This window comes from Eptesicus fuscus, chromosome 2, assembly GCF_027574615.1.
Source record: "Eptesicus fuscus isolate TK198812 chromosome 2, DD_ASM_mEF_20220401, whole genome shotgun sequence".
Classification (NCBI taxonomy): domain Eukaryota; kingdom Metazoa; phylum Chordata; class Mammalia; order Chiroptera; family Vespertilionidae; genus Eptesicus; species Eptesicus fuscus.
Window position 1 is genome coordinate 54,426,849 of NC_072474.1, and position 27,459 is coordinate 54,454,307.

A 27,459-nucleotide genomic window follows, 5' to 3' on the forward strand; every position below is an offset into this window, starting at 1 on the left:
TAATATATATATAACACATAAAACAAGAATTAAAATAATGTGGTAGCCCAGGTTGCATGGAGTGGCCCAGTTGGTTGGAGCATCATCCTGTAGACCAAATGGTTGCAGGTTTGATTCCCGGTCAGTGCACATGCCTAGGTTATGGGTTCAATCCCTGGTTGGAGCACATACTGGAAGTAATGAACGATATTTCTCTCTTTCTCTCTCCCTCTCTCTCAAAAACCAATAAACATATCCTCAGATGAGGGATAATAATAATAATAATAATGTAAGATTAAAGAAACAGATTAATGGCTCATAAGATGCAAATGGAAATTTAAACTCTAATGATGATATTTCAAATATAAGAAAAAATATTTCTTATTAAATATTTCTGAAACAACTTGTCAATGTCACATAAAAAGCAAAGGAGAAAACTGTGCCACCCTTTCTTTACTCCTTATAATAAATTCCCAATGAGATTAAGGTTAAAAAAGATAACCTAAATCCTGGCCAGTATGGCTCAGTTGGTTGAGTGTGGTACCATGCACCAAAAGGTCATCATCAGTTCAGTTCCCAATTGAAATACATTTGGAAGGCAACCGATGGATGTTTCTCTCCTCTATTGATGTTTCTCTCTTCTCCCTACCTTCCTCTCTTTCTAAAAGTCAATAAAAGCATATTTACAAACACACATTAAAAACAAAACAGTCAACACAAAACCCAACTCCTATCCATCAGTTTAGCTATCAGAAAAAAACGCAAAACCAAGACCAACAGAAAATAACAAATGTTGACAAGGCTGTGAAGAAATTGGAACCCTGTGCACTGCTGGTGGGAAAATAACATTTTAAGCTGCCGTGAAAAACATACGGTGGGTTCTTACATGATCTAGTAATTCCATTTCTGGGTATATACCCCAAATAACTGAAAACAGGGTCTCAAAGATGTACTTGTACACTTACTTCATAGCAGCGTTAGTCACAAGAACCAAAAGATGGAAGCAACCCAAGTATCCATCCTTGAATGAATGGATAACAAAATTAATGTATATATACAATGGAAACATCATCCTATACATGGATGAAATGTCATTCACAAAAAGACAAATGCTATAAGATTCCACTTTTATGATGTGTCAACAGTAATCAAATTCACAGAGACTGAAAGTACAAGGGTAAGCCCTGGACGAGTAGCTCAGCTAGTTAAGAGCATCAACCTGATAAGCCAAGATTGCAGATTCGATCCCTGTTGTGGGCATATACAAGAATCAACCAAAATGGCCCAGCCGTGGTGGCTCAGTGGTTGAGTACTGAACTATGAACCAGGAGGTATGGCTCAATTCCTGATTGGGGCACATTGGGTTGTGGGCTCAATCCCCAGTGTGGGGCATGCAAGAGGCAGCTTATCAATGACTCTCTCATCATTGATGTTTCTCTTTCGCTCTCTCCCTCTCTCCCTCTCTCTCTCTCCCTCTCTCTCTCTCTCTCTCTCTCTCTCTCTCTCTCTCTCTTCCTCTCTAGTCCTCTCTGAAATCAATAAAAATACATATATTAAAAACAAAAATCAAACAATGAATGCATAAATAAGGGGAACAACAAATCAATGTTGGAACCCTGTGCACTGCTGGTGGGAAAATAGAAACAATTTTGGTTTTCCAAAATGAAAACCAAGCTGTACTCTGGCAATTACTAAGCTGGCCCTGGCTAGTGTGGCTCAGTTGGTTGGGCATCATCCTGTGCACTGAAAATGAAAACCAAGCTGTACTCTGGTACAAACCGGTAAAACTTTTGTGAGAGTGATCTGGCAATTACTAATTGTTTCAATTTGCCAGCAGTGCACAGGGTTCCAATTTGTGCACTGTTCCAATCTCTCTCTCCCCCAATCCCTTCTTCTCTCTAAAAATCAATCAATTAAAAAAAATTAAAAGTACAAGGGCAGCTGCCAAGGATTGGGGATAGCAGGTTAATTATTTAATGAGCACAGAGTTTCAGTTTTGCAAGATGAGGAGTTTTGAAAATTGGCTGCACAATACTGTATATGTATTTAACACTCCTTAACTTGTACATTTAAAAATAGTTGATGGTAAATTTTATGTTATGTACATTTTACTACAATTAAAAATAAAGTTAAGCCGAAACCGGTCTGGCTCAGTGGATAGAGCGTCAGCCTGTGGACTGAAAGGTCCCAGGTTCGATTCCGGTCAAGGGCATGTACCTTGGTTGCGGGCACATACCCAGTAGGGGGTGTGCAAGAGGCAGCTGATCGATGTTTCTCTCTCATTGATGTTTCTAGCTCTCTATCCCTCTTCCTTCCTCTCTGTAAAAATCAATAAAATATATTAATAATAATAATAATAATAAAATAAAAAATAAAGTTAACACAGTTGTGCTAAAAGGAAATACGGATAAAGTATTTAGGTGGTAGTAGGGAATGCCTGTTGAGGATCTAAAACCAAAAGCCTTAAAGAATAAATAAACTGACCACATAAAAATGTAAAATTTCTCTCTGGCAAACAACAAACAGGGAATTAAAAGAAGAAAATTTAAAAGTTATAAATCATTGCCCTAGCTGGTTTTGCTCAGGGGATAGAGCATCAACCTGCGGACTCAAGGGTCCCGGGTTCAATGCTAGTCAAGGGCACATGCCCAGGTTATGGGCTAGATCCCCAGTGTGGGGTGTGCAGGAGGCAGCTGATCAATGATTCTCTCTCATCACTGATGTTTCTATCTCTCTCGCCCTCTCCCTTCCTCTCTGAAATCAATAAAAATATATTTTAAAAAAAGTTATAAATAAATCATTTATCAGAAAAAGAAAAAAACAAAGGAACACAGGAAAAATTCAAATGGCTAATACAATGAAAACATATTTAACCTTAGAAATAAAGACTAAAAATAAAGCAATTTAATTGCTAGCTAGCCTGTTAAAGATTAAACTGGTTCACAATATTTTGGTCTAGTATTAAAAACCAGACATCTGAAGACTAAGCTGGCCCTGGCTAGTGTGGCTCAGTTGGTTGGGCATCATCCTGTGCACTGAAAATGAAAACCAAGCTGTACTCTGGTACAAACCAGTAAAACTTTTGTGAGAGTGATCTGGCAATTACTAAAATGTTATTTTTATTCCCTCTATTCTGCCAATTCTATTTCCATGAATTTCCCATAAGATTATACACATGCAAAAATATCTGAGTAAAAGGATAGTCACTACAGCATTTTCTGACAGCAAAAAAAAAAAAGAAAAAGAAAAGAAAAGAAAAAGAAGACAAGAAACAAAATAACCAATGTCCATTAATGGGAATCTACATGAACTACAATGCATCTACAAGGTAAAACACTGTAGTCATTTAAAAATGAGGTATAGCATATTTTACATGAACTGACATGAAAAGTAAATGCTCCCTTCATTACACAACATTGTATCATTTAACTTTTTATAACACTGTAGTTTGAAGAAAACAATAGGTAAGCACATAAAGAGGTATAGAAGGAAAACACAAACAAAACAATGTACATTTTAAATGTATTTATGATTTTTACTTAAGTACTAGAGGCCCAGTGCACGAAATTCGTGCATGGGGAGGGGGGGGTCCCCTCAGCCCAGCCTGCACCCTCTCCAAACCGGGACCCCTCGGGGGATGTCCCAGGGATCGGGCCTAAACCGGTAGTCAGACTTCCCTCTCACAATCTAGGACCGCTGGCTCCTAACCACTCGCCTGCTTGCCAACCTGACCACCCCTAACTGCCTCTGCCTGCCAGCCTGATCACCCATAACTGCTCTCCCCTGCCGGTCTGATCGCCTCTAACTGCCCTCCCTCTGCCGGCCTGGTCACCCCTCACTGCCCACCCCCCCCCCACTGCCCTGGTCGTCCCACACAGCCTGCTGTTCAGTTGTTGTGTGAGGGCGCCCTGGCCAATTTGCATATTCCTCTATTATTAGTATAGATGAGTGCTTGTATTTTTCTATTAGAACAATTCATCACTAAATCTTTTACCAAGGACTGATTTTCAAGTACAGATATTAAGAAGCCAGAATGACTACACAAAGATGATTCACATTTTGGATCACACATCTGAAAAAGACTAAGTAACACTCAATGGTTATAGACTCATGACACTAAAATGATATATTCTGCATTATCATTCAAAGAATCATATCCATTTTACTTTTTGCAGGGACTTCAGAGAACCTCTAGACAAAGGAAGTGAAGTCCAAAACTGCTGATGTACACAAGATCATATAAGCTGTATGTGGCAAAGCAGTGATAACTGATATAATTTTAAAATTTCTCACTTATAAACAACTATTACTTTCAACAGGACAACCACATTGAAATGGTAACCATTTTAGAAGACATTTATGTCACCAAGAAAAGAAATTCATCAAGCACATACTAAAACTTTCCTTCATTCCAACCTCAAAATAATCTATGAACCCACCTATTTTTATTTCCTTCACTCCTCTTCCCACCTTAGGTAAAATATCTCTACAAATATATTCAATTTTCAATAATCCTAAAACATCTTTTCCTGAAACTGCTTCCCTGTCAAGCTGTTTCTCTTTCCCTTTATAAAGAGTAGTCATCTCCTTGCCTTTCTACTGAAACAAAGGTCAACAATAACTTTTAATTTCCAAGAGAAGTGGTCCCTGATCAGTCCCTATCGAACTTGACTTCTCTACATTTGATATTGTTCACTATACTTAGTTTTTAATTTTTAGGATACTATCATTTCTGACTATTCTAGTCATCCTTTACATATATCATTGATTTCCCTTCCTTTGATCATTATTAAATATGGATGTTTCTTACTATACAACTTGCTTAGGACATTTTTTGTTAACTACCACAACTATAATTCCAAAGTTGATTTCTCAGGCTCCAAACTCTGATGTACAACCATCTATTAAACCTCTTTACTGAAATATGAAAAGTAACTCAAACTCAACTTGTTTTGGCATCCTCCTCCTAAATGTACCACCTAATTCAGTTGACAGTGTCAATTACCCAGCTGTGTAAGCAAGGAAGATTTACCTTTCAAGTTCACTGAATACCACAAAATACATCCTAGCTAATAAAAGAGTAATATGCAAATTGACCATGCCTCTGCTACACCCACAGGTCACGCCCACCAACCAATCAGGAGCAACTATGCAAATTAATCCAACCAAGATGGCTGTGGCCACCGAGCGAGCAGGAGGCTTGGGTTTCCCCTGGCAATGGAGGAAGCCATGCTTCCCGCAGCACTGGTCTCCGCTCAAGGCTACAAAGTTTCAATTATAGAAGATAAATAAATCCCAACAAAAATGGCTGCAGCCACAGAGCAAGCAGGAGGCTTGGCTCCACTCAAGGCTACAGAGTTTCAATTATAGAAGATAAATAAATCCCAGATCCCAGGGCCTCAGCTTGGGTCGCCGGGGGGTGTGGCCGGCCTGAAAACCACCATAGGGCCCTTGCTCAGGCCGCCCCATACACCAAGGGAACCCCCACCCTGATCTGGGACACCCTTCAGGGCAAACCAGCTGGTCCCCACCCGTGCACCAGGCCTCTATCCTATCTAATAAAAGAGTAATATTCAAATTGACCATCATTCCAACACACAAGATGGCTGCCCCCATGTGGTCAAAAATGGTTGCTCCCATGTGGACACAAGATGGCTGCCACAAGATGGCCAGCAGGGGAGGGGAGTTGGGAGGGACTAGGTCTGCAAGGGAGGGCAGTTGTGGGTGATCAGGCCAGCAGGGGAGGGCAGTTGGGAGGGACCAGGCTGGCAGAGGAGGGAAGTTGGGGGCAATCAGGCCTGCAGGGAAGGGCAGTTGGTGGGGACCCAGGCCTGCAGGGGAGGGCAGTTGGAGGGGACCAGGCCTGCAGGGGAGGGCAGTTAGGAGTGACCAGGCTGGTAGGGGGAGGGAAGTTGGGGGCAACCAGGCCTGCAGGGAAGGGCAGTTAGGGGTGACCAGGCCTACAGGGGAGGGCAGTTAGGGGCAAACAGGCTGGCAAGGGGAGCAGTTAGGCATCAATCAGGCTGGCAGGGGAGTGGTTAGGGGGTGATCAGGCTGGCAGGCAGAAGCGGTTAGGGGCAATTAGGAAGGCAGGCAGGCAAGCAGTTGGGAGCCAGCAGTCCTGGATTGTGAGAGGCTATGTCCGACTGCCCGTTTAGGCCCGATCCTATAGGATCGGGCCTAAACGGACAGTCGGACATCCCTCGAGGGGTCCCAGATTGGAGAGGGTGCAGGCTGGGCTGAGGGACACACACCCCCATGCACGAATTTCGTGCACTGGGCCTCTAGTATCATATAAACATCCCTAAACTGCCCTCTATCATCCCTACTGTCATTTCCCTACATTTAGGCTTCAAATGCAATAGCTTCATTATTTGTCTTCTCATATTGAAATGTTCTCTAGTCTTTACCAAATAAAATCAGTGCTCCTTTCACAAAATATAAAGGCCCCTAAAAACAGCAGTTTGTATTACTCTTTTCAGCTTCATCTATATTTCCCTAAACTACTTCTTCCATAGATAATCCCCCTCCCATAAACACAGCATAGACTCTTTAAGGCAACATATATTTTCGTCTCTTGTTCACCAAATTCAATGATTCACTGGTTAGGGCCCATTTAGTCATCTCTTCATGACTTTTCCTGATCCTCCCAGGAAGAGTGAATGATTATTTGTGAATTGGACTGTGATCCCACATTGCTTAGTACCTTCCCCTGTGAGTTACCATATTGTACTATTTTAGCTATATATATTTACACGTCCTTTCCCCTTGGTGCCTCTTGAAGATCACAGTTTAATAAGAGAGACGCAAATACAATGTTAGGTAGTGATAAATACATACAGTAAAGCTGGGGGTGGAGGGGAGTTGTTACTTCAGAGAGAGTGATCATGGGAAGGCCTTCTAAAAAGGGTACCATTTCATTAAGCCCAATGAAGAAGCTGAGAGTCATATGCAAATATTAGCAAGGCTTTGGAAGCAGAAGGAAAGACTGGACTATGCTTGGTATTTTCAAGAAACGATGTGGCTGTGTCACAGTAACAGAGGGAGAATAAGAAATAAAATCTTAACTCAAATTAGATAAATAACAGGATTAGCTAAAAAAGAGTAATTACAAATTATTATTTTTTTTTAATTTCCATCCTAGCCCTAACCGGTTTCGCTCAGTGGATAGAGCATTGGCCTGCGGACTGAAAGGTCCCAGGTTCGATTCCGGTCAAGGGCATGTACCTTGGATGTGGGCACATCCCCCGTGGGGGATGTGCAGGAGGCAGCTGATTGCTTTCTCTCTCTCATCGATGTTTCTAACTCTCTATCCCTCTCCCTTCCTCTCTGTATAAAATCAATAAAAATATTTTAAAAAATAAATTTCCATCCCATAAGATGATTTAGACCCTAACACTATACTGTAAATAAGCAAATATAACAGTATCCCACAATGGCAGAATATGAAGTTACCATATGATGATAAACAAAGGTAAATATTCATATCTACCATATGATATAAACGAAGGTAAATATTCACATCCCACTGATAATTCTCCATTCTCATATGCACCCCATTTAAGATGAGATCTTAAATCTACCTTTGGTTTCTTGTCCTCTCCACAAGCCAAGGCCAATATACTTAATTCAGTATCTGTATCCCCCATGCTAAGTTGTCTTTGGTCTACTCCAAAACGCTAGTTTGGGACAAGACTTTGATTCTTAAATTTTTTTTATTATTATTTTTTGTTGTTAATCCTCACCTGAGGATATTTTTGTATTGATTTTTATAGAGAGTGGAAGGGAGGGGGAGAGACAGAAACATCAATGTGAAAGAGACACATTGATTAGTTGCCTCCCACATACACCCCGACCAGGAAAAGGGACCAGCCTGCAACTAGGTACATGCCCCCGACCCTTCAGTCCTTGGACCAACGTTCTATCCACTGAGCCAAGCCAGCTAGGGCTGATTCTTTTATTTATTTATTTATTCATTCATTTATTTATTTTTATTGATTTCAGAGAGGAAGGGAGGAGAGATAGAAACATCAATGATGAGAATCATTGATTGGCTGCCTCCTGTACACCCCACACTGGGGATCGAGCCTGCAACCTGGGCATGTGCCCTGACCGAAAGTGAACCATCACCTCCTGGTTTATTTGTTGGTCTGATTCTTAATTTTTAAAGGCATGCCCAATGGCTTACCACAGGTACTTCATATCTGCTCTGATGTACAAAACCACCATTTTTTTCAATTACCTAAAAATTTTTATCCGTCACTTTATCTCATTCCTACTAGCAATCTAGTTTTAAATCCTTGACCTTTCTTACTTGAAAACTCTTCACATTTCTTTCTTCCTCATTTCTATTGCCATCACTAAGTTTGAATTATAACTTTCCTAAATGGTATCTCTCTTCAAACCCTACCCTCTATTAGATTGACTTTTTTTTTTTACTAAACAACTTTCTCATCATTTTACCCTTCTACCTGAAAAGTCTTTAATGGATCCCTAGTACTTATAAGGTAAACTAAAAACTTAGCCTTAGTTTTCAAAGTTCTCCAAAATTCATGGTACCATTTACAATACTCTCTTCTTAAAGCAAAGCTTTCTCTCTATTCCTAACAAGATGAATTCTTACCATTCCCAGAACTAACTTAATTTTTATATTTTCCAGTGTCATCAAGACTGACCATATGATTCCTAAAGGTAACCTCAGTTTTTAAGATGAATTTATGTACCAAAGAAAAAGTCCCAATAAAAACGAGTAAAGTCTCAGACAGAAAAAAAAGTAAAGCAGAAAAACATCTTCCGATGAGAAAAGGCAATTAAGCCCTAGCTGGTTTGGCTCATTGGATAGAGCGTTAGCCTGTGGACTGAAGGGTCCCAGGTTCAATTCCATTCAAGAGCACATGTCCAGGTTGTAGGCTCAACCCCCGTAGGGGGCATGCAGGAGGCAGCCAATCAATGATTCTTTCTCATCATTGATGATACTCTCTCTCCCTGTCCCTTACTCTCTGAAATCAATAAAAATATATTTTAAAAAAAAAGGCAATTAAGAATTTTACATTACTAATATTGATAAATAACTAACATTTCCATTGAATCGCAGTTTACAAAGTGCTTTTATTTTACATAACAAAAAAATTGTGGATCTCAATTTTAAGTGACTTATCCAATGTCCCATTTAACTAAAACGATGAACAGAGGCTTTTAAGGACTCAAAATTCCAAGCCTACAACCCTCTCTGCCCTAACTACATAAGAAACAGATGAATGTATTTACTGCTAAAATAGTAAAGTACCTGGATGTGTAGACATTAACTATAGCATGTTATACAAATCAAATTATCTGTTTAAAGAATAAACAAAGGGCTATCCCTCCTGTGCTTAAATCCTTCAGTGCTTTCCCACAGAATTCAGGTAAGTTCAAAGCTCTTCAGACAAAGAAAGCCTTTCAAAATTTGACTCCTACTTACTACTTAACCCAACCAAACAAATCATTTCACCATGTTCCATTTATAAGTATTTAAAAACGGTATTCCAATGACCGTGTAGGGACTCTGCCAACATTAACCACTGTTACATTTAAACAGAAGAGTACCAAACAAAATAGAGATATCAAGAGTTAAGACATACATGTCACTAATCTTGTCAGGGCCACATTAATTTTAAAACTGCTTGTGAAATACAGAGTTTTGCATCGTAAAGGAGATTATTAGAATAAACATTAAAATAAAACTTCTAATATCCTTTTCACCCTCAAGAATTAGATTGCTTGGCTCTGGCCTGTGTTGCTCAGTAGTTAAGAGTGTCAGTCTGTGCACGAAAGGATCTCGGGTTTAATTCCTGCTTAAGGGCATATACCTGGGTTGCTGGTTAGATACCCAGTCCCAATTGGGGTGTGTGTGACTGTGGTGCGTGCAGGAGGCAACCAATCAATGTGTCTTAATACTGATGTGTCTCTCCCCCTCCCCTCTTCCCCCCTTCCCTTTTTCCCTTCTCCTCTAAAAATCAGGAACAGACTGATGAATCTCAAGAGGGAAAGGGGCAGGTAGAGATTAGCGGAAGAATTTATTTGCATAACCCGTGAAAACAGGCAATACTACAATGAAGGCATGGGGCGGGGGGGGGGGGGGGGGGTCGAATGAGGTGGAGGGGGTCAATGGGGGGGAGGAGGACATCTGTAATTCTTTCAACAATATAGATAAATTTTTTAAAATTTATACTAATGTAAAACAGTAAAAAAAAAAAATCAATGGGAAAAATATCCTCAGGTGAGAATTAACAAAAAATAGGGGGGGGGGGGGAATTAGATTGCTTGAATTTGAGTTCTGGTTATACCTACTTCCTAACAATTTAACCTCCCTGTGTCTCATTTCTGCAACATGTGGGTAATATCTCATAGGATTGTTGTGCCAATTAAACGAGAATGTGAACCACTATGTCAAAACATAGTAAGAATTCAAATATATTCTAATTTGTAACTGTCGAATAACAGATTAAAATGGAAATGCTAATTTGGGGCTTATTCTCAAACCCTATTGTCCCTGACAACCTGCTGGAGGTTAAAATGGCTCATTCACCATAAAGAATACCAATTATTCTTCTGCACTCTGGGGATCTCCAGGAAGCCAAGTAGTGGAAAATCTGAATGTGATCCGATCTTTTGTTCCCAGAGGTTGTCCTCAGACACCTTGAATAAAGCTAGCTCATAGGAGGTGATCAGTATTTTTTGGAGAAATACTGGAATCAGTGGCAACACTTGGCCAAATAACTAGGTGATTCATAGGACTGACCTAAAGGTGACCTGAATTCTGACTTCAACTTCCATTGTTGGACCATATTCCAAGAACTCATACAGAAGTGAAGCAGTTATGAATGGATGCTCAGTTGGAGGTACATGGGGCCTATGACCGTCCCAAAACTGTTTTTAAAAGGGCACAGTGAAAGACAATGCATTAACACGTGTTACATCAAGAATGAAAACTGGAATCTCTTCTGCCTTGCCTCTTTTAAAAATCTCTCTTGATGTCCCATCCATCTGCAACATAATAACTCACCTGTTTTTTCAGTTATATCTGAGTCAGGGCTGGCTGCCCTGCTGGCCTCCCCTTCAGCATTCTCCTCCTCGGCACTAAGAGAGATTGGTGAAGAAGGGCCAGGCTGGGAGGGTTGAGGTGTCGCTTCGGGCGCTTCCTCAATCTTATTCCTTTTTTCAAAACGAAAACGGTCCAGGTTGAAAAGATTCATATTGGCAGCAACCACCACCTTGTGGGGTTGGGAGTTTAAAATGAACTATCTACAGGAAACAGAAAGAGAAAAAAAGAGGCCATGAACACAAGATACAGTACAACACAAAGCCAGAGCAGTTCATTCCCAAGGCAAATCAAGAGACCGCCAAGGTGCCAGTGGCTCGGGATGACTATTATGGCTGCGCCTCATTGTTAGGCCACGACGGGGAGAAGGTGGACAGAGGTGGGCTTTTTTCTTTCTTTCTTTCTTTTTTTTTTAATCTTTCCATTGCTCTTCTCACGCCCCTCCGTTCCCCACCCCCACCGCCCACACCCCCCTCCTTCCTCAAACCACAGGCTGACCCTCGTGCAACCTCTTACCCCAGCACGCGCGGGCACGTCCCCCGCTAACCCCCCTGCGAGCCGCGCGCCCGCCCACGGCGAGCGGCGCCTGCACGACGGCGCTGCCTGCCCGGAGAACGGACGTGCCGGGGCCCGCGCCTCGGCACCGCGGGGACACAAAGGGGCCAAAGACGGGGAGCGGCGCAGGCCGCGCTGGCGGGCACCCGCCCGGAAGTTGACGCGGCGCGAGCCCAGCTGAGAGGAAGCGGATGGGACCGAGACAACGCGGGCCAGGTCCGGAGGTGCCGCCGCATCTCTGGGGACGCTCCCCCGCCCGCTGGCCCTCTCTCTCTTCCTCCCTCCGGCACTTACCGTCTCGCGGGCTCGGTGCGATGTAACAAAGGGTTGAAAGAGGAAAATAGTAATAATTTCTGGCGTGGGCGACGGGAGCCGGGCCGGGACTTCCCAAAATAACCCGGAGAAAGCCTGCGAGCGCGTAGTGATGACGCAACACGCCGCCCAAGCTTTTCTTCTTTCCCTAGCGATGCCCGAGCGGAAAATGGTTGGGCGCGCGCCGTTGTCATGGTAACTGGAACCCGCCTCTCCGCCTGGGAAGAAGCTCTGTGGCTCGTTCCTCTAGGTTGGCCGCAGAGTTGTTAAATAGAACGATCATCAGTAGCACAATGGCAAGAAGTAGCAAAGCAGTAACGTGTGACACAATGTTCGATATGTTGCCATCTACGTTTTAGGTAACATATAGATAGTATAGTAACCATGTTGTGCTAAATGTTTCCTGTGTATAATCGGAACCCTTTCAAGAAGCCTCTTTTTTTTACCAAGTAAGGAACCCGAGGCCTGCGGATGCTAAGTAGTTAATTAGTAACGAGTAAAAACCCGGGTCTGTTGAGCTTCAAAGCCTACCAACTGCCTCCTCACTGTTGGCTGGATTGTTCTTAGAGGAGAATATGACAATTCACTCACCTATCTATCTTGATGGGAATATTACCCGAAGAATATTCATTCCCGTTGTTCTAACACTAGACTAAACGGGCACTTTTCTGAGTTGTAATTTGACCCTCTTGTTAAAAAGAAACGACTACACATCATTAATCTGCCAAATATGTTGGTCATTGTAAATTTAAATTGGCATTCTGTTTTATAAATCAGTGTTTTGAATTGTAACACAAACCCACGGATTTATCAAATGTGGGCACACAATAAAACATGTATCTGGATTCATAAAATTCAGTAACAAAGCCTGAAAAATTGGAATTTCACCCTGGCCGGGTAGCTCAGTTGGTTGGAACATCCGTCCGTACACCAAAAAGTTGCAGGTTCAATTCTGGTCAGGGCACATATAAGAATCAACCAAATGAATGCTCGAATAAGTGGAGTAACAAATTGATGTTTCTCCTACTATATGTAATACTTTAAACAATAAAAAATAAATAAAACAAATTGCTGTTTCTCTTGCTCTCCTTTCCTCTCTCTGGCTAACAGCAATAAATAAAAAAGAATATTTGCTTTATATTCAGACAGATCTAACCACATCCTACTCTAATATTGTTAGGGGCCTTCTGCTCACAAATATGGACACCCAGCTCAACTGTCCAACTCTTACCACTTAGGGTTGCCATATTTGTAAAAAAAAAAAAAAAAAAGATGCTTTCTTAAATCTGAATGTTAAACAACAACTTCTTTTTGTTGAATATATTCTTATTGATTTCAGAAAGAAAGGGAGGGAGAGAGAGATAAAAACATCAATGAAGAGAGAGAATCATTGATTGGCTGCCTGCTGCATGCCCCCTACTGGGGATCAAGTCTGAAACTCATGCAAGTGCCTGACCGGGAATCAAACCCTGACCTTCTACGTCATAGGTAGATGCTCAACCACTGACCCACACCGGGAAGGCAACAAATGCTTTTTTAGTACAAATATGTCCCATGCAATATTTGAAACTTAACTTATACTGAAAAATTATTTGTTGTCTGTCTGATATTTTAACAAGGTGTCCTGTATTTTATTTGGCAAATTTACCCGCACCCCATTGCTTGGTCACCTTTTGGGCCTAGGGGCCTTTTACTACATGTTAGGTCTAAGGATACTGGAAGCACTGTTGGCCCTCAGCAAGAAGGACCTGGGGAAAGTTAGTTATCCTTCGTGGAGCTATGTGAGCAGAAAATTTCAGAGCCCAGGTGCTCAAAACCACTGTGTAAAAAGTTAAGGCACACTTTACAAAGGGACAAAAAAATAATCTGTCTAAAGTCATGAACTAAACTAAATGCCAGAGGTAATGATGCAATATCTACAAAGATCTGGAGGGCAAGTATTGTGACTCTATTTTTCTAGATCACATAAATATTATTCATTTATGGAAGAAAAAATCAATTTCATATTTTTAATTCCTGGAAAATATATTTTTCTTAACGTGTCTAAAGACATAAATCCAGATGACAGGGTAAAAAAAATGAGGATTTCAAAAACAGAGAATTCATGATATAAAAATATTCTGTTGAGACTAAACACACTTAGGACTTAATAATTATAAATATGGTGTATTAGCTTTTTGTTGCATAGTAAACAACCACAAAAATTTTCAAAATATTTTTATTTATCTTTAGAGAGAGAGGAGAAAGAGGGAGAGAGAGAAGCATTGATGTGAGAAAGAAACATAGATTAGCTGCTTCCTGCATGCTCACCACTGGGGATAGAGCCTGAAACCCTGGCATGTACCCTGACTGGGAATTGAACCAACATGTTTTTGGTGCACAGAACAATGCCCAACTAACTGAGCCACACTGGCCAGGGCACACAACCACAAAACTTTAGGTGCATAGAACAATAATCTTGATTGGCTTGTGTGGTTCAATTTCAAGCTACAATGCCTTTCTGCACATAGTGCATGCTCAGTAAGTATTTGTTGAGTGAATAAATGATGATAATAATTAAGTAAAATGCCTAAGCATATAGATAACCACAAATGAATGTTTTAAAAAGCTGAGTATCTTCAGAATGATGCATGCCATGAAAGAACAACATAAACCAAAGTTTTAAAATTTCAGAAAAGAGGTGACATGCTGGGGTCTTTCCGCAGCTGCAAGCGTTCAGGAATCTGAAGAAGGGCTGCGAATAAATTGAATAAAGAGACTGGACATGAAATATAAATTTGGGAGACATGGGGGAGCCTGGGGAGGCTCCACTTTCTAGTGAAGTGGCCTCTCCGAATGTCAGGACCCACAGCTTTTTATTTGCTGGGAAACACATTGGCCCTTTAGGAATGCAAACAGGTAAAGTTTGATAAACAGGGAAAGATTATTAGGTTAGGGGAAATTCCTTCAGCTATTCCGCCAGCAGCAGGTAAACAGGAAAATATTATCAGGTTAGGGGAAATGCCTACAGCTGTTCCAGCAGCAGGTAATAATATATGCAGTTTTTCAGCCCTGCTGAAGCCCCAAGATCCATCAGCCTTCTGATGAACTTCTTGCATAATTATGACCTGCTGGAATTAGCCTCCAGAAGTGACATAATTCAAGAAAGAAAGAGAAGTAAAAGAAAAAAATAATCTTAGAAATGAAGATTAACCTCGATGTAACACATAGATAAACATAACAGATAATACCTTAAGATAAGTAGAGTAAAAAGGGAAAGAAACCAAAATAAAAATAGAAAGCTAAATAGATTTAAAGAGAAAATAATGAATATTCAAGGTTAGCAAAGAAGATCCAACATAATTACAATAGGAGTCACTTAGACAAAAGCAAGTAACTGACCTATAAGGGACAGAAAACTATATTATTATCACAGTTTTAACAGCAAGTCTTCATGCCAGAAGAAAATGGGATAACTGTATTTAGGATGTAAATAAAATGTGATCCAGGGGTTTTATATTGAGCAAATGTGCCTTTCAAATATAAAGGCTCAGATAAGCTATTAACATTATGCAAGAACTCTGAGGATGTTGTTCTCCTGAGTACTCCTGAAGAATCTATTAGAGAATGGATTTTATAAAACCTAAATGTCTACAGAAACAATGATGTAAGGACAGGTTGAGGATTAACTATATAGTTACACTAGAGTCCCAATGCATGAGTTCGTACCCATTGAAAGGAAATTAATTAGAAGAAATATTTTAATATCACTATTCGCCCTTTCTCTATAATAGAAGTGTCAACCAAATTCATGATCGACAATGACAGATGGAAACACACACGTGTGATTGGCGCCAGTGAGAACTTTATATCTATATATATAAAAGCCTAAGCAACTGAACAACCGGTCAACCGGGTGCTATGATGCACACTGACCATCAGGGGGCAGACGCTTAATGGAGGAGCTGCCCCCTGATTGTCAGTGTGCTCCCACAGCCAACCTCCCGCGGTCGGCCAACCTCCCGCGGTCCTTCCCTCCAGCCGGCCAATCTCCCATGGCCTCTCCTCCTGGCTGACCATCCCCCTCCCCTCCCCGCCCCCCACCGATTGGCCCAATCGCCGGCCAGGCCGAGGGATCCCACCCATGCACAAATTCATGCACCGGGCCTCTAGTATATAGATAAAATTGCTTAATTAGATCTGCTTTTTGACTTAGCTAAACTTTTTCCAGCCCAGTGAAGCACCCCAACTTCTCTTTCCAGTAATTGTCAGCAACACAGCAGTAAATATTGACACGAAGCAGATTATTATTGTAGATCACGCAGGGAGAAAAAACGGGTAAAATATTTAACTGTAACAGTGTTTGACTATATTCTGCGCAGTGAGAAAACCTGAAGTCATTTTCAAGGTCCAGCATTTCTTACTTCTTTTCAGTCGGGTCAAGTTTCTAAACTTTCTAAATCTCTGTTTTCCAGCTAATGAAAATAAAATAGGATTCTACTGAGTCTCCTATCTACCTACTCCAGGACTTCTGTGAGGATCAAATGAGATGAGGCACGGGAAAATGCTTCACAGACATTTGGTTAAAATGTAAAATGTTTGCACCTGGCTATAAAGCAAGTTGTGCTCCTGGACTGAAGAAACTCCAAGGAGGCTAGTCAATAGGGAGAGGAAGCCGGGCATTGCTACATGTTGTCATTACCTGGTGCCCACAGCGACTGTTTCTGGGCTGAGCTGTGGGCTGAACTTTGCAGCATGGGGTCTCAGCAGCATTGGCTGCGATTTTGTGGGCTTTCACTCTGGGGTGGTGGCGGGGCCTGTGTCCCACTTGAGGGAAGCTGAGTGTTGCTTTGTCGGTGCCAGGTCCACACTGCCAGTTTCTTTGTAAATGGCCAGTACGCGTCATGGCAGCTCCTGTGTTGAGTGTCTGCCCCCTGGTGGTCAGTGCACATCATAGTGACCAGTCGGATGGTTGGAGGGACACAGCATATTAGTCTTTTATATATATATAGATGTAAAACAAAGACAATATGATGTTTAAAAGGAAACATTATAGTATATAATGCTTATATAATCTGCCAATGCACACCTGTTAAAGTGGAAGGAGAATGGTAAAAACACACAAAAATATTTTTTTAACTTTTCAGTAACTGTATTGGAGTAAGAGTGTTAGCATTGTTATTCTAAGACTGGGTAAAAAAAAAAGAATATTATTTTCTTTTTGTTTGAGAATCAGGATTATCAAGAAGAAGGAAGAAGAATAGATATAACACAGAGAGGTTGGGGTGCAAATCCTCAAGTGCAAAGTGGTCTTTTATTTGAATTGGAATTATCAGTAGAAACTTACCAAGTTTTATACACACATACACACAAACAGGCACACATACTATATACATATATCTATAACCTGTGTGTGTGTGTGTGTTTCCTATCTGTGATCACCAAAAAGGCCTAGGAACCGACCAGCCCAATATACATCCCTACCTCTAAGATTATGGTCTTGAAATATAATTTAACACTAAAGGAAATCAGAGCTTCTTGGAAAAAGGACAGATTCCAGTCTGGGACAGGAAATGTTCAGGATGAGCCTGGAATATCTTTCTATATCAAAAAGCAAGGAAATTATCAAAGACCACTATTATCATTTCAAAAGATTCAGGAGTCAACTTGAAGAGGCTTCTACTACTGACCAAAGATGGGGCACTTTGAACTTCAATAAGATCTAAAATTGTAATTTTTTGAAAGCCATCAAATATACAAGTTCTTTATGGTATTAAAAAAATAACACAACTGGTTGTTTTTGGAGAATGAAAGAAGACAGTTCATTATCATGAAAACTGGTAAGTAGAGGAAAAGAACCAAGCTTTTATTTTGCTTTTTTTCTGGAAGGGTTCATTAAGAAATCAATCAAAGTATTCCAGCCCTGCTGGTGTGGCTCATAGGTTGAGAAGCAACCCATGAACCAGGAGGTCACCATTCAATTCCTGGTCAGAGCACATGCCCGGGTTGTGGGCTCAATCTCCAGTAGGGGACATTCAGGAGGCAGCCGATCGAACTTTGTCTTATCTATGTTTCTAAAATCTCTATCACTCTCCCTTTCTCTCTCTATAAAACCAATTAAAACTCATACAACTTAACAAAAGGAAGATAAACAACCCAATCAAAAAATGGGCAACGGACCTAAATAGATACTTTTCGAAAGAAGACATAAGGAAGGCCAAGAGACATATGAAAACATGCTCAAAGTCATTAATCATCCAAGAGATGCAAATCAAAACGACAATAAGGCACCATCTCACACCTGTCAGAATAGCAATCATCAACAAATCAACAAATGACAAGTGCTGGCGAGGATTCGGAGAAAAAGGAACCCTGGTGCACTGTTGGTGGGAATGCAGACTGGTGCAGCCACTGTGGAGAACAGTATGGAGTTTCCTCAAAAAACTAAAAATGGAACTCCCATTTGATCCAGTGATACCACTTTTAGGAATATATCCCAAGAAACTAGAAACACCAAGGAGAAGGCTAAAAAGGGCTAATTCCAATGTAACCCTGATATTTTGGGGGGTGTGGGGGGGGTGCTAGCAATCTGAATCCATTCCAGCAAGCCCAATGTACATTCTTGATAACCTATAATTAAGTCACTACTTCTTTCCCAGAAACTGGTCTTACAGAACCTGTTACAGAGGCCATAAAACTGTGAACAGTGCACTGCCCCGGAGGGAGGGTTATTAACACTGGTGCCAGGCCAGACCATCAGGTATGGCCTGGAGACCCCCAACACCTGGGGGCCTTCTTGCAAAGCCCGTGAAAAGGACCAGAAGCATAATCCATATTTGCAGGACAAAGACCCCAGAAAGATATAGAAGAGAAGCCCCCTGCATGTTACTTTACTCAGATTTGGGAAGTTATTCCTCTGGGTCTGCTGGCATAAATAAACAGTGTCACTCCTTTTCTCTAAAAGCATTGCTTGGTTTTTCTTTGGTCTTCTGCAACACCAATCAGAAAGGATATATGCACCCCTATGTTCATAGCGGCACAATTCACCATAGCTAAGATTTGGAAACAGCCTAAGTGCCCATCAGCAGATGAGTGGGTTAAAAATCTGTGGTACATCTACACAATGGAATACTATGCTGCGGTAAAAAAAAAAAAATCACATGATGTCACTCATTTATGGAATATAATGAACAACATAAACTGATGAATAAAAACAGATCCAGAGACAGAGAAGCATGGATCAGATGCTCAAACCTCAGAGGGAAGGTAGGGGAGGCTGGGGATAAAGGGGAGAGATCAACCAAAGGACTTGTATGCGTGCATATAAGCCTAACCAATGGACACCGACAACAGGGGGGTGAAGGCATGAGTGGGGTGGGGAGGGCAATGGGAGTATAAGGACACATATGTAATATCTTAATCAATAAAAATTTAAAAAATAATACTTAATTACACAAAATGCTGATTAAAAAAATAAAAGATATTCACTTTCTAACTTTCAAAAATAAATAAATAAAACTAATTAATAAAAACCATATTTTAAAAAAAGGGGGGTATTCCAACTAGTATATGAGAAAGAAATGATAAAATTTTAATCACTCAGCAAGCCTGGCCCAAATTCCTGACCTATAAAATCATGGATACAATCAAACGGCTGCCTGGGCTGACCAGCAGCCCCTGAAAGACAGATGAACAGATGGGGGAGAGGCTAAGGGATGGCCTGGCCGAAGTGACCAGGCCACCTCGATTGCCTGCCTCGTTAGGCTTTTATTGGAATTTTTATCTTTCGATACAATCAGTAGGGTGAGTAATCTTGGGAGGACACATGTGTCTACATTGTCCTCTAGGCAAGGGCATCCAGGGATTAAGCATAAGGATTTCAGTAAATACCCGGGGGTCTGCGTATGCACAGACTTGTTTGGAAAGGTCAGGAATAATTAGGGGCACCACCTTCTACACTCCCCTAAGTCTCCCCTAAGTCAGAATTCCAATAAACAGGGCAGGCGGTTTCCACACACTTCCCTTTCATCAGTATGTCCTCCTTACAAACTTTCTAACCAAATCTCATGCTTCCCAATAAGTGGACATTGTTTTAAAGCACTACATTTTGGATGTAGTTTGTTATGCAGTAATGAGAACACATCCAAACATTTTTCTACATTTTTTTTTTCTCAAGTGTATTGATATTTTAATGTAGAATTAAGATGTTTCTTATTTTCCCATCTTAAAATTCCTTGACTCAGCAACGGTCTGGAAATCGTAGGCCCATTTCCTAGTCACCTCAAATTTGGAGCAGCTGAATTGAAACACCACAATCTAATAGACTTTGTGTGTCCTCATAATTTCTCTCTGCCTTTTTTGCCAGAAGAATTATTTCCTACAATAATACCCAACTCCTCTTTCTCAGTAGTATAAATGAGATTAAAGGCACCTCTTTTTTAGCACTATATACTTAATCACTGAAATGCATTATCATTTCAAATTTGTCTAATGTTTTATGTGATTCCTCATGGAAATTAAGATGAAGTGTCACGACACTTGAAAACTATATAATTTTTTAACCAATTTCACCCCAATAAATTCAATAAATTAAAAAAATTTTAAATTATGTTTTTATTGATTTCAGAGAGAAATAGAAACATACATGAGAAACATTGATTGGCTGCCTCCTGCACCCCACCTACTAAGAATCGAGCCCACAACTCAGGCATGTGCCCTGACCAGGAATTGAACTGTAACCTCCTGGTTCATGGGTCGACACTCACCCACTGAACCACACCGTCCAGGCAATAAATATTTTTTAATTAGAAAAAAATAGTAGTTTTACGAGTATAGACCATGAAATAGAACTTTGTGAATAGGACTACTCAAATGTGGTGACTAAGATTTCAGAAATAAATTATTGCTTCAAGGGACCCTATGGGGAGAATATTCACCTTTTAACTTAAAATGACTATTTATGTAGGACTGACTGCTGTAATGGGTAATTTTATGTGTCAACTTGACTAAGCTAAGAAATGCCCAGATAGATGGAAAGACATTTTTTCTGGCTGTGTCCTTAAGGTTGTTTCTGAAAGAGATTAGCATTTGAATTGGTAGACTAAGTAAAGAAGATTGCCTCACCCATTTGGGTGGGCTTCAGTCAACCCATTAAGGTCCTGAATAGAACAAAGAGGTATAAGAAGGGAAAAGTCTCTCTCTCTGCTTCAGTTGGAATATCCATCCTCTCTGACCTCTTCTCTGGCCCTTGAACTGGGGTCTTGGACTGGAACTACATCACCAGCTTTCCCGCACCTCCAGCTTGCAGAGTGACTTCTCAGTCTCCAAAATCAGGTGATCCAAACTCTCCTGATGCATCTCTTTACATATGTACATATCCTCTTGCTTCTGTTTTTCCAGAAAACCCCGACTAACAGAGCTGCAGGAATTCTGTTAATTACCTGTTAGTTTTGAAATGGGCTCAGTGAAAATGTTTGATGGAATCCTCAAATATCTTCATTAAATAAGAGGAAAGACTTTGTGGGAATTTAAAAAAATTTTTTTTGGCTTTATATTTACCAAAACAAAATCATAAAGCAATTCAAAGAAGGAGCCACCCTTTCAAATTTGAATTGAATTGAATAAGAAACCAAGCAAAATAATAAACAGCAACAGAGATTTAAAATGAGATTTGCAAACCTGGATTTCTTCTTAACTTGATATCTTAAAAATGTAAACCACACCTGGTTGGTAATGGAAACTTATGTAAACTAGTCTTACCTCCCACACACAAATATGAAATGGAAAAGACAGGATACTAGATCATAAGACTAAATGGATCTTTCTTTCTTGAAAACAAGAAACTAAACCAAATATTACCAATTTGTAAGCAAATTCTTCTTTTTCCAGAGTGATCATTTAAAAATATATATATCTTTATTGATTTCAGAGAGGAAGGGAGAGGGAAAGAGAGATAGAAACATCAATGATGAGAGAGAATCATTGATTGGCTGCCTCCTGCACGTCCCCCACTGGGGATCAAGCCCACAACCTAGGCATGTGCCCTTGACCAGAATCGAACCTGGGACCCTTCAGTCCGTAGGCTGACGCTCTATCCACTGAGCCAAACCAGCTAAGGCCAGAGTGCTCATTTTTAATTTGGGGAGATAGAGGGAATGTCATGAACCTCTTTTGAGAATCTGATTTTTAAGAAGCTATGGAATGTATTCCAGAAAACTACATATGCACACAATAGATTGTTCATAACTTCAGGGGGTTCATGGAACCCATAGTGCTCCAGGAACTTCACATTAAGAAACACTGACAAAGAGGTCTTCAGTCTTTTTAACTGGTGGAATCTGTGATGATGATTCCATCCCTGTATGCACCTTTTATTTTATATTATTTTTAAATTATTTATTGATTTGAGAAAGAGAAAGGAAGAAAGAGATAGAAACATTGATTTGTTATTCCACTTATTTATGCATTCATTGATTGTTCTTATATGTGCCCAGACAGGGATTGAACCCACAACCTTGGTGTATAGGGACCATGCTCTAATCCAAGCATGTCAAACTCGTGGCCCATGGGCCACATGCAGCCCACACGAATATTTTTGCGGCCCAGCCAATATAATGGTTTGTAAGAAATGTTTTAATAAAAATTTTGTCACTTAATTTTTACAATATCCTGTTATATATAATCCCATATAATAAAAAGCTAATATGCAAATTGTCCCCTCAACCAGGAGTTCCACCAGGGCGCGGGGCCAGCCAACCACCCACAACCCCTCCTCCCAGCCATCCCGGCTCAATAAGCCTGATCGGGGCGGGCCGACCCCATTCGTGCATGAATTTGTGCACTGGGCCTCTAGTTATTAATAACAAACTACAATGTTCACTAATGACTGATTACTACAATTGTGTTGCATTCATTTCCCTTATGGGCCTTATGTGCAGGCGCACCATTTCTCTCCACTAACACCAGCAATGAATATTTTAGCAGCTGATTGCCACGTCATTAGTCTTGGACTGACTTGTTTGGTATGGGCAGCAGGAAATATTTTGCTTTTGGAGAACAAGAAAAATAGGTTTATTTGCACTACGCTTATTAATTTGTGCAGTTATTCAGTGTCTGGTAAGTTAATGTTCAAGAAAAAATATTAATTTTTATTAAAATGTTCTATTATTTTATGTTAACAATTACTCATTTATTTCAGCCCTTTGTATTCAGCATGCCTCTATCAAAATAAACCTACATTTCTATGAAAATTCAAGCTTTTTTTTTTTTTTTTGCGGTCCACATAAACTTAACCTTGTTTATTTGGCCCGTGTTAGTTTTTGAGTTTGACATGCTTGCTCTAACCAACTGAGCTAACCAACTGAGGCTTTGTATGAGCCTTTTAAAACTTAAACCTCTAGTAACTGCCATTACTAATCTTGGGGAATAAAAAGTATTGCATATTTTCACCATTTTGATAACCACCTGCTATATTTTGTAAACTACCTTAATTGCATTTCTGGGGGAAAGTAGGATTTAAATTCTAAACATAGCATATAATTTTTGATTTTTCAGTAACTTCTCATTAAAGAGTATACACTATATTGTATCTTTCCTTACTTGATTTTGTTCATCCTATTTCCCTCGCTTTTTTACTACTTACTTATGCATGTCTTTTTAAATTGAATTTATTGGTTAATAAAATTATACAGGGTTCAGGTGTACAATTCTGTAATACATCAACTGTATATTGTATTATGCCTTCACCACCCCAAATCAAGTCCCTTTCCGTCACCTTTTATCTCCCCTACATCCTCTTCTATCGCACCACACCTCTCTCCCCTTCTGGTATATAAGTTTTTGTCTGTGTATATGAGTTTTTTTGTTTTTGCTTAATCCCTTCATCTTTTTCACCTAGCCTTGCAACCCCCCTTCCCTCTGACAACTGTCAGTCTGTTCTTTATGAGTGTGTTTCTATTTTGTTTGTTAGTTTATTTTGTTCATGAGATTCCACATATGAGTGACATAATGTGGTACTTGTTTTTCTCTGATTGGCCTATTTCACTTAGCACAATGCTCTCCAGGTCCATCCATGCTGTCGCAAAAGGTAAGATTTCCTTTTTTTTTTATTCCTATAATTTTATTATTAATGCATAAATCACTTATGGACAGGCATCACCAACTTGACTAACCTCTCTTAGCTACTCTGTGGAAGAAGTGTTTTCTATTTTATCTAACTCAACTAATGCCTGTTCATGAGCAGGTTAAAAATGTCATCTTGGCCCTAGCTGGCTTGGCTCAGTGGATAAAGCATCTGCCTGCAGACTGAAGGGTCCCGGGTTCAATTCCAGTCAAGGGCACATGCCTGGGTTGCAGGCTCGATCCCCAGTAGGGGACATACAGGAGGCAGCCAATCAATGATTCTCTCTCATCATTGATGTTTCTATCTCTCTCTCCCTCTCCCTTCCTCGCTGAAATCAATAAAAAATATTTTAAAAATGTCATCTTGGCCCCCACATTTACACAGTTAATCTAACTTATACAGTCAGCATATCTTTATTTAAAAAACCTTAAAAATGTTTCTTCAAATTTTAAAACACTTGCCCTGTTAGAAAGTGGGAATTTTTGAGCACTACTGAGGCCGTGGAGTATGCCCCAGATAGAGATGTCACTGCTGACACCAGGCCAGGCCTTGAGATACGGTCTCATGGCCCCTTCCCAGCACGAAGCCTTCTTTCATAGAACAGTGTCAGCTTTCTGAAGAACAGGATGATCCTGTGAATAACATGGTCGTCATTGGCATGATCCTGACGTTGCTTGGGAAAAACTGTTTTGTCTTGGGTTACTTGTTCTGCAAAAACCGGATGTGGTTAATATGCTTAAAAGCGGTCCTACACAAAGGGTCGCTGCTGCTCTCTGGTCTCCCTGCGTGGAGAATGGCAGAGCAGTCACCGGGTCGTCCGGCCGCCCGGCTAATAAAAGCTCCCTAAATTTTAATTTGTCTGGGCTCCAGTGGTCATTCACTCGCATCCACTCCACAACAGCCCAAGTTGCTTTCTAGGTTTAGAGACACAGAGGGCTGATAATCAAAGAAACAATAAATAAAATTATCTGTGAGACTGTCCATCAGTGCTTTTTTGATGGCAGGTGCCTCACACTAGTGTATAAAAAAGAAAATTTAAAGAGTGAAAAAAATACTTTCATTTCTTCAATTTCTTATCCCTTAGTGTCCACATTAATAAATCTTAAAGTCCATGTGAAATATTATGACAACATGTGAGATACAGTACACCATAAAGGAGGGGCAAATTAAACAGCAAAGGACCTAACAATCTGGGAAATGCCACTCAAGCCTCCTTATTTCTACTTTATTGATCTGGACACAAGTACATAAGTCTAAAAGGAAAAGACAGAATCTCCAGAATGAAAATTACCTTTCCCACTGTGAATGAAAAGTAGCACATGCAGCCCAGGCTATTTGCACACAAGTGAGCAGCTCCTATAAGAACAGCAGCAGTCCTCTGGTCTGTCTCTCATCATCATCATCACAGTGGAGGCAGGTGCTGAGGCGGCTTTTTGGTCCAAGGGTTCTCCTTAGGCCTCCATTAAGCAAATGATGTGAAAAATCACTTTCACTTAAAATTATACTTATAAATTCTATAAATCAGTCATAAAATACAGTGTACATAGAGAAAGTCTCATTCAATTTTTTATTTTATTCATTTTTTAGTTTTTGTTAAAAGTTTTTATTGATTTTTTTTTAAGAGAGAGAGGAAGGGAAAGGGAAAGATAGATAGATAGAGAGAGAGAGAGAGAAGAGAGAGAGAGAGAGAGAAACAGAGAGACATTGATGTGAGAGAGAAACATGGATCGGCTGCCTCCTGCACACCTCCTACTGGGGATCAAGCCCAAAACCTGGGTATGTGCCCTAATCGGGTATAGAACCATTGACCTTTTGGTGCATGGAATCATGACTAACCATCTGAGCCACACCTGCCAAATTTATTAATCATTTGTTCTTTGCCTACTCTGTGTCAAGGACTATGAGAAGTTATTTTTATTTATTTATTTATTTTTTCTTTTCTCTCCCTCCCTTGCCCCCCATATATTATTTTTTATTTCAGTCAGTGTATGCTTAATTTCTAGTTGGTCCTTTTTTATATCCTCGAGGGTCTCACTAAATTTATCGGCGGTTTCTAGAAGATTCTTAAAAAACCTTATAACCATGGTTTTGAACTCTATATCCAGTACTTTGCTTTCCTCCATTTCTGTCATTTGTGACCTGTTTCTTTGTCTCTGCATTTTGGCTGCTTCCCTGTGTTGATAGAGTGGCTTTGTGTGCTAGGTGTCCTATAGGGCCCAGTGGCTCAGCCTCCCCAGTTACCTGAGGTGGACACATTTGGTGCACCCCTTTATGGGCTGTGTGTGCAGTCTTGTTGTAGTTAAGCCTTGATTGTTGTTGTTATCACTGGGAGCAATTGACCTCCAGGCCAATTGGCTGTGAGTATCACCTGTGTCTACACCGGGAGAACTTCTGTGCTGGAGACACCCTTATGGGGCAAGACTTGCTTCAATGGGGCTTTAGTGCTCACTGAGTCTGCCCCCTGAGTGTGTCCCTTATGGATCTGAGAAGTTGTAATCTGGATGATCCCACTCTGACCACTGGGTACACTGGCTCTTGGATCTCCAAGGAGGTACTAATTTAGCCTATGCCTGAGGCCACCCAGCAGGAGCTACAGAGAGATCTACAGATTCCTCTATTTTGTTTGGGATTTGGAGGTGCCCAGATGAGGCCCAGCTGTGAAGCAATGCAAGCTGCTGTGGGGCCTTGGGCCTTCTTTTGGATGTTCTGGGTCTCTCTGACCGAGCTGCAGTTTGTTAGGTAATTTTAGATTTCAAAGGACCAGGCCATTCATATGCAAAAACCTCTGCACACAGCTTGGGTGGGGCGGGGTCTCAGGGTGGAGCAAACAGCAATGGCTGACCATTGGCCCTGCCCTAAGAGGCCCCCCGGTCTCAGTGTCCCTCGGTAATCGCTGCAAGCACCTCTGAGAGAAAGCCGCCCTCGAGTTCTGCCCAATGCCAGACAGTCCAGTTTCTCCCAGTATGAGTCTGGGTCCCCAGAGTGTCACCAGGAACTGGAGTTCAGAGCAGTGGGGAGCTTGTGTCTCCCTCCCGATTGAAAAAGCCAGCTGCGTACTCAGTTGCCAGCCTTTTCCACGCACGCCTCGTACCTCTGCACTTTACTTCCGCACCTCCTCTAAGTCTCAGTGTGCTTTTCTCTTTCCTTCTAGTTGTACCACTCAGCCAGCCTTCCTGTGGTTCTGGATGATGTCCGTTTTGTCTTTCAGTTGTAGTTTTGAAGTGGTTGTGCGAGACAGCAAGTTCAGGTGTTTACCTATGCTGCCATCTTGGTTTTCTCTAGTAGCAGACATTTCAATGTTCTAAGACCAACTTAAACTTAAGTCTTTATAGAGGGGAAACTAGAACAGTGATCCAACACAACTCTAACTCAACATCAGTTTAATTTGTTGTCAGATTACTACAATTTTAAAGGCATTTAAGGATAACTAGGT

General features: G+C 40.7%; 1 protein-coding gene across 2 annotated transcripts in view; it reads right to left on the minus strand.

Moving 5' to 3' along the window:
* Window positions 1–11,910, minus strand: part of SMARCAD1 (SWI/SNF-related, matrix-associated actin-dependent regulator of chromatin, subfamily a, containing DEAD/H box 1) — a 104,305-nt gene extending 92,395 nt beyond the window's left edge. The window contains exons 1-2 of one of the 2 annotated variants that reach the window (XM_008143546.3): window positions 11,576–11,910; window positions 11,024–11,262 (exon numbers count right to left, since the gene is read on the minus strand). In XM_008143546.3, coding sequence (XP_008141768.2) covers window positions 11,024–11,213 — 190 coding nt within the window. In that variant the 5' untranslated portion in view covers window positions 11,214–11,262; window positions 11,576–11,910. Of the gene's footprint in view, window positions 1–11,023; window positions 11,468–11,575 lie in introns of those variants that run through there. The other variant, XM_054727342.1, reaches the window with a different exon arrangement.
* Window positions 11,911–27,459: the final 15,549 nt, after the last annotated feature.